The sequence below is a fragment of the Aspergillus nidulans genome, chromosome VII, assembly GCF_000011425.1.
Source record: "Aspergillus nidulans FGSC A4 chromosome VII".
NCBI lineage: Eukaryota > Fungi > Ascomycota > Eurotiomycetes > Eurotiales > Aspergillaceae > Aspergillus > Aspergillus nidulans.
In genome coordinates this window covers 2227405-2241550 of record NC_066263.1, presented here as the reverse complement: position 1 = coordinate 2241550, position 14146 = coordinate 2227405, and the positions used below count along the sequence as shown (strand labels likewise).

Here is a 14146-nt window from a genome sequence, read left to right as displayed (position 1 = left end):
AAGACTAATCAAAAGATGAAAATGGTGGTATCGTGGTATCAAACGCTGAGATAAGAAAGTACTAAGGGGAGAAAAAAAAGAGAAGGAGGAAAGGAAAGAAATGAAAGGAAAGAAATGAAGGTCGCCTGCGCCGAGGAGAGAAACAACCACACAAACAGAAAGGTTCTAATCTCTAATCAGCCCCTTCAGACTAGAAAATTCATCTTGCTGCCGTGTTACCACGGATTCCTGCGAAATTTTTGTAGTGACTTTGATCTCCGTCGGCGGCGAGGAGGAAAGACCGTCTTTGGCTTTATCGGACCGTTTTGGAAACGTATTCATACTATAACCGTGTGAGGTTTCGTTTCCGCCTGCAACAGAGGCCTGGAAGCCAGGCAAGTTCATGCTCCGACTTCGGCCGTAGTGGTTTGTAGTGCTCTTGCTTTTCTCGGTTGAGAAGAAACGGGGGATAAGCTTTGAGATGAAGGCACGTGTTGCGGGAAGACAAGCGCAAATAATGGCAACATTGCACTCGATCGCGGACCAAGTTGCTGCTCCTACGTTGTCGTCTAGAAGCTATTAGTCGTTTCTCGTTTTAAGACATGGTCAAGAGGGTGACTGGAGTAAACCCACAGGTTGGATCGTCGGAGTCTGATATTACCAAAAGGCTTTTCAGACGAAGGATGCTGGTGACAAGCACACTAAGGACTAGTCAGTTACTGTAGAAGCGAAGTGGGTATGGACATACAAAGCGCCAAGTGCGAAGACTGCCATAAGGGCGAGCCTCTGCCGCCGTGGTAGCTGGAGGTTTCTGAGCACCGGCATAGGGAAAATAAGGAGGACGATGTCGGTAAAAATATGGATTGCGGAATTGGAGAACCATAGGGCCTTCTGATCCAAGCAATAGCCATCAATAGTAGGGTCCCAGAATCTTGCGACTGGGACGCAATTGAGCCACGCACTAACGAACGTCCAAGTTCCCCATACCCCGACGAATCCGATCAGGATCCAATTTGCTATGTGCATTCCCCGCGTAGCAAAAACGCGCTTGTACTGCAAAAGGATTGATGCTTTTGTGGTGATCAGGCTGGCTTGATATATGGGGACGGAGGCCCAAAAACACTGCAATGATGAATAACACTGTTAGCGTTGCAGAACCAGCAGGTACCGGAAATCCATTTGTTATCCGCGGCACGTACGATCATCTGCTTTTCCAATATGTCAGACGGAATCAGTTCTTGATGCTCTCCCATGAGATAGGCGGTTTCTGGTGGCGGAGAAGTAAGTATCAATTATGCACTGGAGCTTGGAGCGTGTTCGGGATTCAGAAAATGGGAACAAACCGCCGACAAAGATACCGAAGAAAGCCCAACTGAAAACCTGTGTGCATAATGTTAGTGGGATCTCTTCCTGACGACCTGGCTTATGCCGAGGCACGTAACATACGAGAGATATGATGATTGTCCAATCATCCGACCCCATTTGTTTCACCATGAAGGCTCGTGTGTATATGCGGATTGCTGCGAGCGCGGTGGCTAGACAGGTGAAGACGGCACTTATTGCCATTGCATGTCGACCGCGAGGTACACCGAGGGCCATTGTGACGCTCGAATGCCCTGGAAAGCCGAGTCAAAGCCAGCACAGGAGACAACAGTGAGATGAATTAAAGCTCGACTTTTTGGTGTCAGGTAGTAGAGTCAGAGAATTTCATTCTGATGAATATAGTCTGTTGAAATGAAATTCGGAAATCACTCCAAGAACTCTGGGGCAGGGAGGGAGGCGCTAAGTAAATGAATCGAAACCGTGCTCACGGACCAGAGCAGTTTGACCAGTGGCAGCCTCACGGTTCAAAGAGATCGCCCAAGCCAAATTAATATCAGTTTGAGATTAACTGAGGCTAGAGCCACTGTTACGGCGCCGCTAATTCAAATCTGATCAGAATAGTCGGCTACCAGCGCCCGCGCGAATGGCTATTATTGACAATAAATGATACAAAGTAAATCGTGGGAGAGTCTTGGCCATGGCCGGAGCTCCTGCAGCCCCAATCATTGTAGAAAATTTCTGGGCTGCGGAGTTGCGGATGCCGTCAATCGGCCCGGTTTGCCTCTGTCATGATGTCGAGCAGCGAGACCACTTGGACACAATTAACCGCTAAGCGAGTGGCCCTCAATGCTGGCTAGACCATACTCTTGTAGTAATCATATTTGTAGCAGGGTAGCATGGCCGTTGGCCTTGCGATTGAGACCAAGACCGACAACAGCTTCAGCGAGCATAGCACAGCACTTCCACACAAAGGTTCATAGCAGCAAAGAACTCCTGTATGGAGCGCGGAAACCTCGGGCCTCCGCGGAAATGTCATGCCCATTGTAAAAAGAGAAAGTTCACATTATTGACCCAATCAGTTGCCATTTGCCTGAATCAGCTTTCAAGCACGCCTCCCAAGTTGAAATTCTCTGGTAGACGCATTCCAGACATATCCACACGCGAGTAGACAGAGAGCGCGGATTCGCCACGCTGGGTGGGACCTTAATGCCATGCGAGTCCTTTACTGGGAATGAACAACCGCTAAGAGCCCTCGACCACGGTTAACAGATATGACAGTCAAGCGTATAGCTGTCTAGACCCTTGGCGAGTAACAGGTCGTGACGCAGGCTCTTTAACGGCAGGATTCTTTCACAACGGCTGAAACTGATGCGATAGTCAAGGTTCAGTATCTTTGATGCAACGAAGGCAGCACGCAGAAGGATGATCAAGGTCTCGCTAGTCATCGTTTTAGTGTGTTTCGGGACGTCGAGTGGCCACTGTCGGCCGAGCTAATGCTGACGTTCCTGATCCTGTTCATTGCGCCACCGATTTAGCCTTATTACAATTTTAACTCGCTAACGCTGAGGAATGACGATGTGCGCCAAGCATAACACCCACCCGGAGCTTCGGGAAGGGACGATTGCGATTATCTTCGATTTATCATTGGCAGTATAGTTAATCGCGGGCCAACTTCCAACTCCTGCACGTTTTGCAGCGGCGATCTCCTCCAGACGGGAACCCGATTCTGGGTTCTGCTCTGTGGGACAACAAGTCACGGAGATGGCGTCTTGGGACTTCGTAACTTGCTCTTAGTTGTCTTCAGCCTGCGTAGAGATCTGAAAGAGCGAGACGAAGGGACGACTGCTGAACGGGTCGATGCGTATTGTGGGTTGTTTCGGGGTCTGGGCGCGAGGGACGAATGGCTGCAGTCCCACGGCGCGTGACGGTGGAAGGAGGAAGCGAAGGTCGTGCTCTTCCTCCTACGACTTACATAGCGATCAACTGCTCATAAGTCGCTATAGTCTTAAGAGTATGAATGCCGAGTTGAAGCGGGAAAAGAGCCATCGCCCAGTCAGAGACCTTGACGATTCGTGATAGTTGGTGAAACTACTCAGAATAGAAAGTCAGTCCATAAGGCCCACCAGCAATCGGGGATCTCTCTTATTCAAAGCTTTGACGGACCCTCTATAGTGGAAATGTCTCGGTGCCAACGGTATGGGTAGAGAAGTAGACATTGAACAGCGGTAGGCAGTACCCAAATGAAATAGGGCTCCATAATTCATGACTCAGACAATTCTCCCACTATTGACCCAGTTAGGAAAAGGAACGTGGCCCGTGACTTCCAGGAACGAGGACGATCATTGCAAGGTTGGAGGTACCTTTACTTGACTGAATGAATCCTGGATGAATATGGTGCAGGAGTTCACGCGCCGTCCAACTTTATCCCATCTAGTGCTGCGCTAGGCGAAGTCTGGCAATAAATTGAAACAACGGCCTGTCGATCATCTTGTTTGATTTAATAGTAGTGCTCGGCGTTAACTCGGCGCCCAGATTGGGTTTACGCAGGAACTGAGGGGATCTTTAAGCGAAGACAAGGCCCGTGCTCATCGATATGGGTATGCGTGTGCACTCAGACCCATACTGGAGGTAGGGGGAGACCTACCCAATACCCCGCAGCAATGGTATGGTCGGCTAACAAGGCAGGTCGAGGCTGTAGGAAGATGAATTGCCATGGCGCGTCCATTAAGATTTTTAGGAATATGACCGCAGTGAACTACAAGATAGAAAATAGGTGTAGCAAGACAATAACCCGAGCTCCATTCTACCCCGTTGCCCAGACGCCACATAGCTATAGAAAACATTAAGACAAGCCACCTGAAGGTCTCTTAAGGAAGAGAAGCAACGCAGGAGTTGAAGATAATGGTAAAAATCCAGGGTATTTGTACAGAAGATAAAGGCGAGAAAACGGGGCTGGCCATCAGTAGTATTCCTCTCTCTCTAATATCATGATCAATTCGGTCAATTCCTTGCGCAGCGACCTATTTCGGTCCCATATTTCGATGATTTTCGGCCGGTGGCTCAAGAAGTAGGCCTTCTTCCAAGAGAGACCGTTGAAACCCGGCGCAATGCCGTTGGGTAGATTGCGAGCAAGGTTGCGAAGGACAAGTGCAGCCTTGTATGCAACGCCGACGGGCTCTCCTCGTTCAGTGACAGGGGTGTCCAAGTAAAACCACTTCCGCACAATACGTTCCTGGAGTACCGGACGTTTTGAGCTGGGCGCTTCCGCATCGGCGGGTCGGTCTTCTGGAAGGTGGGATGAAACATGGCCGGCAACCATGGCGGTATTTGCGCTGGGTCCAGAGGAGCGGAACTTGGTGCAGTTATCCCACTGACAAGTGTGGACAGGCGTTTCGGCATTCTCCAGATTGTATTGGCCAGGTGTTTCGGCTTGTCTCAGGCCCATGTGGTCTGAAAACACGTGGTTGCGAAGGTCCGCCGGCAAGGCGAAAGCGCGCTGGCACGTCTTTGTGGGTTTTGTGTTATCTTGCCATTTGCAATAGATGTAAGGAAATCCCTGGAACGTGTATGCGGTTTCCAGGGGCCGAATGCCCTTGATGATGAACCTCGTTGATGAACCAGGTCCGTTGATTACCTGCGCCTGCGCATTCGTAAACGTCGTGCTGACGTTCTTGATAAACTCCGCAGCAGGGAGAACACCGCCGCCAGGAACTCGAGGATCGGCAAACCGACTCTGATATGCTTGCCAGAGCGCAATCTGTGTAATTTCACACTCGGCATCCTCGACGAAGCAGCAACGAAGCCAGCGAGAGCTACGTTCCGGCTCAGAAATATCCATCAGGTCTTTCAGTAGCTCTGGAGGCACCCGTGGGATTTCGGTTGGAGCCGGCGCTACCTTCTCCTCCTGCAAGACAGTTTCTCTCTTGCTTGGTCGACCCTCGTATGTTAAAAGTGCAAGCATGCGGGGAATGAAAACAGTTGAGAAGTTAAACACATCCATCATGGTCTCAATATTCTCGCGGAAAAGTGTGTACTGATACCAGAAGTCGAGTGCACCACTCAAGATGTCTTTGTCCAGGTCGATTAATGTGAGAAGGTATAGCTGCTGCAACGTCTCTTTCGATATGCTTTCCATTGCCCGGTTAGCCTCCGGCTCGTCTAGCTCGGTTGAGAAATGCGTGAGAGCCCAGAGGGCACGAACTACATGAGCACGATCCGGAGAGTAAAGGCAGTTCAGAAGCGAGATCCACAGCGGATCCTCAGGGTCAGTCCTCATCAGCCTCGTTACTTCCTCTGCGATATCAAGAGCGTCGTTTTTGAGTTCATTCAGCCGCGGTTGATCCGGAATGTTGAGCATGATTACCAAGAAGTCTCTTAACAACCCACTGGCGCAGCTTGCGATGTAGAATGCATTGTCCGGTAGAAGGACCATGTTTCTGATAATCAAAGTGGCTTCCTTGATGTTTCGGAGGCGATGGTTGAATTCGTACGTCTCCAGCGTATCATCAGGTAAAATAACCGGGATCTGCTTGATCTTGTCCAATATATCTCGGGTACCATGTAGCGCATTGAGAGTATTGACACGATCTGTGGCTTGCCTGAAATCGTACTGGAGCTCCCATTTGACACCAGTGCATAGCTCTGTGATCTCCATGGCCTTTTCCATAAGGTTGTCCGCGAGCAAAGGAAAACCCTCAAACTTGAATTTGTCTCCTCGCTGATTTGATATTTGGACAAGGTGATATAGCGCAAAGTCTACCTCATCTGGAATTCCTGACTGTAACCCATAATGGGCGCGTTTATAGATATGATCCGCTGGATTGCAAGTTAGCCATTTGCCCCTACAGATGTGTAGAAGACGAGGGACACAATAGGAAGCAGTCCACGTACATTTGGGAACGTCAATAAACTTCAAGGGAAAGTAAGGATCATAGAAGTCTGCCGTTTTGACTGTCTTGCCCCTGTCGAAGATACTGCTGAAGAGGCTCGGTCGGTTTCCGGGCGTCCAAACATCGCGCGTAGACATGGGAACTCGATGTTCCTTATTCTCCCAGTTTTCGGACGAAATGTGGGGACTCCCCGGATTTGCAGGAGACATTGAATGTGTCTGGCTGCTGACTGTTGGCTGCGGGGATTGATTTCCATGCATGTGTGAGCGGCGTACTGGTGCTGTGTCGGGAATGAAGGGCTGGTTAACTTTAGGAGCTTGCCGCAGTCCCTCTGGGAGAGGCATCAGGTTATTAGCTATGAGCAGAAAAGAGAGGGACTAGATAGATCTCGCTTACGTCGTAAGGATGTCCTAGGAGTTTGAGAACTCATGTTGGCTCAATCTAGGGCCAGCCACAATTCCTCGAACACCTGCGTATTCGGTATTTTGAAAGAGCCAGTTCCTCCTTGTCGCGTTCGATCCGGACACTTCACAAAGCTAATGAGACCCGTTAAGGTACTGCACCGCGCAAAGCCTTTGGCTGATGTACGCAAATTGCCGTCTTAGGGCCAAAAAGTTAGTGGTCGCCCTGCAATGGCACGCGTAGCAACCGTTCAGCAATTTTGGCGTCTCAAGGGTGTTTTCGGCCCAGTCTCTCGAGGTCACTTTTTGAAGATGTCTATGATCGGCACCCCCAGAAACAACGCTGGGTCTAGTGAGCTCGATCGAGGCGCACGCGGATGGTTAACGAACTCGGCGCGGTCCTAAGCTATCGCAAGTCAAGGACGAGGTTGCGATTGCGGCCACGAAGACCAAAGGGAAGGTTTGCACGTGAAGCTTGAGGAATATCACGGGCGCGTATAATATGGCTCGTTAGGCGACGGCGACAAATTTTCCAAATAGAGAGTTCAATTGCTTGGATGCCGGCAAGCAGCTTGACCCTGTGATCGATCGGTCCTGGCATTTCCAGGCAAAAAGTCCGCGCTGCTACTAGGCTGGCCCTCAGGCGCGTATCGGATTATCGTATCTCCCGGAAATACAAATTCTAGGCTAGTGTCTTTGTTTGCCTGAGGCAATAAGGCGAACAGTCTACATAAGGCAATCAATACGAAGTATAGTTTTTTAATGACAATTATTCTTAAACCGCCGTCCCCTGTGGGGAAAAAAAATAACTGTCGTACTGCTGTAAAACTCTGTTATCTGGAATTCAGGTTCCCTTATGTACAGCGCCATGATGCTGCTCTAGCGGAGGGTGCACCCAATGGCCCAGGTCACCTGCCTGGACCAGTTCGACTTGATTGTTTCTGCCATACACCTTGGATAACAATTTCATCAGGAACATCGTCAGATCATCCATCTTCATTCTAGTCACTGGAAACAGTTCCTTCAATGCATCGATCTACCTTCTCCCAGCAACCTCATGAGCCCACAACGCTTGCCCGTTTCCAGCTCGCGAAATTCTCCTACACCACCCTATCTATCAACCACAGAGGACCATTGACTTGGAGCCATGTTTTTGGCAATGGAGATCTATTCGGGGTATTCGAGAGCTATGCGGCGCTGTCCTCTACGAGAGTACTGTTTAGGGTTGTTCATAATGGCTGGGAGACGCTGGTAAGTTGGAGCTCTTACAATATGCATATATATATCTCTCTGCTAAACCCAAACGAAAGGAGGAGGTAGGCATAACAGACTTGGTAAAGGAATCTGAAGAACAAAGACGATCGCAAGACAGTTCGAGGCGGCCAGCTTTTGCCGTTGTCGTAAAACTTCCCTGTCTTGCAGTCAAATATCCCCAAGGACCTGGATACGTTCGTTCATTGTCCAAGCCCGAACTGAATGTTTAACTCACATAATCCAGGTTCGACGTTTCCAAGTCAAATTCTCCTCTGACCGTGATTTCTATTCTGTACTGGCTACCTTAAGCGACATCAACTGTCCTTTTGCGGAGTCAAATGTTAGCTCTGTGCGGCCAATGAGCGGACCAACTTCATCGCTCTTGAACCTTGGGCAATTTGATCCTGTTTCACGGTCACAGCACTGCCCTTCCACCGTAACTGAGAATTCCACGTCAGTTATTGGCATGGCACTACCGTACCGAGCAGCTACCACATCCAGCACAACTGCACACCCTTCAGGTACGCTCCAAACTTATAACTAGGAAGGTCTTCAGACTAAGTACATGCGGACTACAGATGCAGTGTTTCCGACCTCGTTGTCAGGCTCTACGACAATCAGTAGCACAAGCCGCCAAATCAGCACTCTGGGTGGCATCTCCAGGACGCCCTTCGGATCCACATCCTCAAGGCCCAATGTTCAGCCCTCGAACACAGACGCCGATCCATTTAAAAGACCATGTACTTCCATAGCCAGCTCTGTTAATGAGGTAGACAACATACCGCCAGCTAGCCCTAGCCAAGCTACGGGTGAGTGCAACCGGCTCAGCACATCCACATGCTTCAAAGATCTAGACTTGCCACCAAAGAGAGTGCTACCTTTCTCCAGTCGAGCAGCCAAACGGGGTCGCTCATCTCCAGGAGCAGCAGAGAAACCCTCTCCCAAGCATCCCGGGACAGGTAATAGGACTCTTCATGTATACTCGAACATCCCACTAACCGCTGCACTATACAACCAGGTACCGCCGAGGCCTCATCATCACCCCCCAAAACCAAGAAAGCGGCTTCAACCAAACGCGCTGCGAAAGGGAGAAAACCCCCCAAGAAAGACCATACCGTACTACCCTCAGCACCTCCCGAAGACCTGACTAAGAGCCCTGATCAACAAACCACAACTACTACAGCTACGGCGAAGACAACTTCTACTCCCGTAGTCCCTTTCGAAAATGTAGGCCTCCCAGCACCAGCAAACTTGGCCAAATACACGTCAGAGCCCGCTGCAGACCGAACTGCGAGCCTACAAGCGTGGCTCTGTGCGCACCTTGAGGATCCCAACTTCCTCCAGCTTTGTGAAGATATTGAAGGTATTGCCGAGCGGTATTATCTGGGTGAGAGAAGAGAATGGTAAACAGATTATCCACTAGCCGGCCTCGCATTTTCTGTTGTCCTGACTTTTGCTGGCTCATGCTTATAAGGTTGATTTATTTCAGTACCATATCATTGTGATCGGGGAAATGGGTGGTCTAAACACATTATTTTTTTTTTTTTCAATTGCTATGCCACGGATTTGATTCATTTATGGCGGTATGCGCAAGACAAAAGCTAGATGATTGAACTGATATAAAATGACCAGATTTGAAAGAAATTGCATCATTCCAATTTCAGATTGTGGTAATGATACCTAGAATATTTTAGAAGGACGGAGTAAGAATATAATCGAGGAGCTCGTGTAAAATCAGGATGAATAGCTAGAGTACAGAGTTCAGCGTGATACATAGTTTGCAAGAAGAGGAGATCGATCCTTTGTTTTCTACAGACTTAGAAGAAAAATGGACGTTTCGAAAATATCGAGAGAAGTGACAACCTTTCTCTGCTGGAGAGGGTGAAGACAAGATGAGCGAGGTACCAATTTTACCCGCAACTAAGCGGACGCCTACCGAGACCGTCGATAGATCAACCCGGCGAAAACGTTGAGATATCCCTCCTTCGTCAGGAGGGTGAAATCGACCACTATGCGGCCCTGTGGCGGTGGGGCCGAAGCAAGATTTGGCGATGCAGCAGGCATGTGATGATTCTCCGTCGACGGAATGGCGGAGGGAGGTGGCGGCGATGCATTTGCCGCTACAGAGCCCTCAGCACCGACAGCAAGGTCCGCAAGATGCTGGAGGGAGCGCTGTTCGTTCGGGCCAACAACAGGGGGCGGTGCAGACTCGGCTTTGCCAAGGTTCGGATCGTGGAGCTGAGTTTCTTGCGATTTCGTGCGCCTCCATTCGAGGAAGAGACGGATCTTCGCATCCCAGCTTTCGGTGTGGAAGATATCACCAAATTCTGTGCGTTGCAGAGCGCGCTTTTGGCGGAGGTCGAGAATCTCCTCAACTTTACTTAGAGCATCCCAGCATTCATTCGCATGCTCCGGGAGAACGGACGCTTCTAGAAGTGTCATCGTTGCCAAAGCCAGACTGTGAAGATCGAAGGGGGTAGATTGACGAGACTGTGTCGTCGCCTTGTGTAACTCATTGATGACCTCTTCAGCACTGAATATGATTTCGTAGGGGCTGTAGACGAAGATGTGTCGTTTGATTAGGAGTCTGGTCGTCCAGTACAACTGATTCTGCAGACTCTCGACGAAACCATAGGAGCCATCTTCGGAAGTGCCTCGAAAATCATCAAGTCCAGAAAGTCGTTCCAATGAAGCTGCCAAATTCGCAGAGATTACCCGCCCAATGCCAGTGTTGGACTGGCAGACATTAGGTTCAGCTGCAGCTAGAGTGAGGATTTCACTTAAAAAGCTGGAATATGCTGTCGTGAGTTAGCATGATATTGCGGGCAAAGAAAACGAAAATATTGCACGTACACGCAATCCCTGCTGCCACTGTACCGACAACTCTTTCATCCTCACGACCACCGATCTCATGCGTTCCGAGAACACTTGTGTCAGCGACACTAACAGCATACCAGCGTGTCAGGATTGCCAAAGCTACCCAACTACGCCTAGCGAGGTTCGCTTCCGAGTCAACATCAGGATCCGTAGTCCGTTTGGCCTTCAATTGGCCGAGGCTTTTCGCCAAATCCGCGCCGAGCTTGGTGGCAGATTGGATCAATGTCTGCTTTGGGATGCCATCCTTCAGCACGAAATTATCAGGTCCTCGCGAATCGCAATCGAGGATCATGAGTAGTATGCTCTGTAGCCATATTAGGTTAACGCCTGTCGATCGCACTAGGGCCGGCTGTCGAGTATAATATAGCAGAAGGTCTTGCGCATTGTCATACGATGTAACCCTCTCAAACGTGCCGGCCAGGCGATCGATGTCGACTCGCGTCAAGGTATATAGGCTGTACAGGAATATCTCCTGCACCTCGCGACTGCATTGATGAAGAAGCCCCAGTAATCTGTCCTTCGTGTTTGGGAGTATGGGAAGGATCGAGTGAACCTTCTCATAGTAACTATTTGCTGTCAGAACCACGCATGATTGTCTAGTGGATAGAAAGCAGCTTACGCATTGAGAGCACCTTCGTCGACACTCAACGGTGTCATATCTTCGTCGTGCTTTGGCATATCGGGAATGTCAAGTCCGGCAGGAAGATCGCTATCATTGCCAGCCCAGAAGAGGTTACCAGGTTTCGGCGCTGAACCAGCGACGACCGCCGGGTTGAAAGGATCTGTCGCGTTTTCACCCGCATCTAGTGGAGTCAGTGGCTGGGTCCATGAGATGGAGGCATTAAAGGCTGACCAAATGCATTTTGAAGGCGCGAGTTGAATTGTGGTTGCGCAATAGACGAGCTCGGCAGCCCGTCAAATACAGAATATGTTCTCTTGCGGTTGATGGCCCCGGTATCCATTGGCGACGAAAAGTCCTGGTACGCGCGGGGGGACGGCGCTTCGTTCATCGGCTGGTACGGCATGTCGGCATGGACCATAGCAGGCTGCATCTGACTCTCGAGGGTATGCAATCGTTCTGCAAGTTCCTTAATGTATCTATATCTCCGTGTAAGCGTACTGATCCCGAAGGGGACAACACTCTCCTACCCTTTGCTCGGACCACGCTTCATTGGGACACGGCTGAATTGACAAACGACGCCCAGCCGGCGGCAATTTGAACATGTCTCGACACCAGATTCGGAGCTTGCATCGCAGCGGACCTGTGAGGGAAATAATGTTAGATTATACACGGTCTGTCGCGTCAAGGAAGGAATAAAAACAATGGAGAAGGCACGTACCTTCTTGCGCCTGCACTCATCGCAAGCCCTTGAGATCTTCGTCCGCTTTCGCCTGGCACTCTGGTCTCCATAGCTTAAATCATGGTTCGGATCAACGCCCACCTGTTGGCTCGGCGGGAATGAAAGCATGTGCTGCTGTTGTTGGTGCTGATCCGGAGAAGGCGGACGGCCGATGTCAGCGCCCGTGGCGTTCGACGAGCCCAAAACCATCGATTGGCCGTGATGAACGCCATTACTCGAGCCGTCATTGATGCCGGGCCCAGAGTTTTCGCGCGAAAGCTCTGCGGATAGGAGCTCGTCGGTGGTTAACTGACGGTTTGTGTAGTACTGCATCGTACCCTGACCCATTTGCGCCGCATTGGGCGACGGGTAGGAGGGTGCCGGAGGCATATCAGAGTGCTCGCGAGAATTCATTTGGGCCAAGTGCGACAGAAAGACGCGTACGAGATGGTGATGGATGGTGGAGCGACGCTCCGGATGATGGAAGGGAGTTGAAGGACGGAGGAGACGCGGAGGCCAGCAGGCAAGGTTTTACAGGCTAAAAACTACTTGGGCGGGGGGCATTTTGAAGGGGCTAGCGCCGACTGCTCTCGGCGATTTGAGTAGAGCACAGCAAACATAATCGCGCGACATGAAGCAGAAATTCAGAGCGCATGAATCTGACGAAGTCCGGAGCTACGATATAGTTCTTTTGGATGATCGCGGAGGCCCGGCTTTTTGTTTCTGCGTCCAGCGGCGGATTAATACTATTTCCTGGGTAGGACCCTTCCGGAATATTGGCAGTTGTCGGTTCATACTTCGTAAATCCTTCTCAAGGACCGGGATTCAATATTAAATCGTCGTCCTGTGCATTGGCATAGCACCCCTGGATTCGTACGTGAAGCTATTGACGCAATCACGTACAGTTGCCTGATTGAGACATTGCGAGCGTCAGAGGTGGATGCATGCCCACCACCTCACATAGGGCAACCATTGAATTTTTTTTTTTTTTTTTTTTGGAAAAAGCACTCGACTTACAAAGAGCTAGCAGACTTTTTGCGCTTTATAGAAGCTGTTACTCAAGCGAGCAGGCAGTGGGCCCTTCATGAGAGGCATTCACCTGTCTATCTGTTTGAGAGCCAGTTTCGCACAACACCCGCATGGTAATGGTGGATATACACTCAATAAATCCGCAGAGATGGCATTTCTAATACCTGCTAGATGTAATATTACCTACTGGACGGCTACCTGGTTGGACAATGGGTTATATTCTGATTTTCTGTCTCCTGAATATCAATCTATCAACTCGCGCTGAAAGCAATACCTTGACTCGCCAACTATACCCATTAGCTCGCTGTAATACAGATCAATCTTCAAGCACTGACTATGGACTATAGCAATGTTTACTACCATACATTTCAGTTCCGTAGGCGAAGTAACCATATAGACAAGTTGATGCTTCTGCTATATTGAACTGTATATGTATTCAGCCATATACTTAAGAAGAAAATGACTAAGCATAGTAAGGGCGTGTGGTTTAGGGGTATAACGCTCCATTCGCATTGGAGAGGTCCCGGGTTCGATTCCCGGCGTGTCCACATCTTTTTTTATTTTTCTCCATCTCTTTTTTTGCTCCTCAGTGCAACGTGGAAGTCTGTCTCTAAATGTTCTAGGGCTACTGCTATGCACACTGGCGCCGCTGGAAGTTTGATTCTTTCCACCTCGGAAGGGCCTCATGGATGCCTTTTTATGGTATATGTCAAAATTCAGGATGGAGATTCAGTTGCAATCATCGTCCTCAAGTCCTCCAATATTGTACCATCGTTGTCGACCCAGCCAAGGTCACTAAGTCGGCTACGAGGGACTAGATGACCCCTCATGTTCTCTGATTCCACATTAAATATCCTCTTCGTCTTTTTATTACCGCGTTATATTCGAGGGAGAAGAACGACCCCACACGTGAGCTCGCGCACTCGGTACGAGAGACTGTTGCCGCAACTACAACCACATCCAGTAACAAGAAACAACGCAATAAGCCTTTGTCTGGTTGCCTCTCTCTTGGAAGGGCCAAGTGTGGAAGACCCCGCCTCCAGCAGACGCTCAG

General features: G+C 49.8%; 4 protein-coding genes across 4 annotated transcripts, besides 1 other annotated feature; 1 reads left to right on the top strand and 3 right to left on the bottom strand.

Annotated features, from left to right (window-relative positions):
* Window positions 1-14146: part of a sequence feature (contig 1.29 1..525887(1)) that runs on past both edges of the window.
* ANIA_01930 (putative integral membrane protein) lies at window positions 13-1578 on the bottom strand (the record flags this gene model as incomplete). Its single annotated transcript, XM_050612915.1, has 6 exons — window positions 13-548; window positions 613-680; window positions 728-1101; window positions 1179-1246; window positions 1323-1359; window positions 1426-1578. The coding sequence occupies 6 exons, from the start codon at window positions 1576-1578 to the stop codon at window positions 166-168; spliced, it is 1083 nt and encodes a 360-aa protein (XP_050468771.1). The 3' UTR covers window positions 13-165.
* On the bottom strand, window positions 4262-6621 carry ANIA_01929 (putative chromatin remodeling complex subunit (Rsc9); the record flags this gene model as incomplete). The annotated part of the gene is made up of 3 exons (XM_654441.1): window positions 4262-6117; window positions 6193-6522; window positions 6588-6621. 3 exons carry the CDS (start codon window positions 6619-6621, stop codon window positions 4262-4264), a joined length of 2220 nt encoding a protein of 739 aa, XP_659533.1.
* Window positions 7619-9253, top strand: ANIA_01928 (uncharacterized protein; the record flags this gene model as incomplete). Its single annotated transcript, XM_654440.1, has 4 exons — window positions 7619-7843; window positions 8091-8367; window positions 8425-8655; window positions 8865-9253. The coding sequence occupies 4 exons, from the start codon at window positions 7619-7621 to the stop codon at window positions 9251-9253; spliced, it is 1122 nt and encodes a 373-aa protein (XP_659532.1).
* On the bottom strand, window positions 9491-12477 carry ANIA_01927 (putative C6 finger domain protein; the record flags this gene model as incomplete). The annotated part of the gene is made up of 6 exons (XM_654439.2): window positions 9491-10644; window positions 10700-11289; window positions 11343-11571; window positions 11781-11821; window positions 11873-11985; window positions 12064-12477. The coding sequence occupies 6 exons, from the start codon at window positions 12475-12477 to the stop codon at window positions 9779-9781; spliced, it is 2253 nt and encodes a 750-aa protein (XP_659531.1). The 3' UTR covers window positions 9491-9778.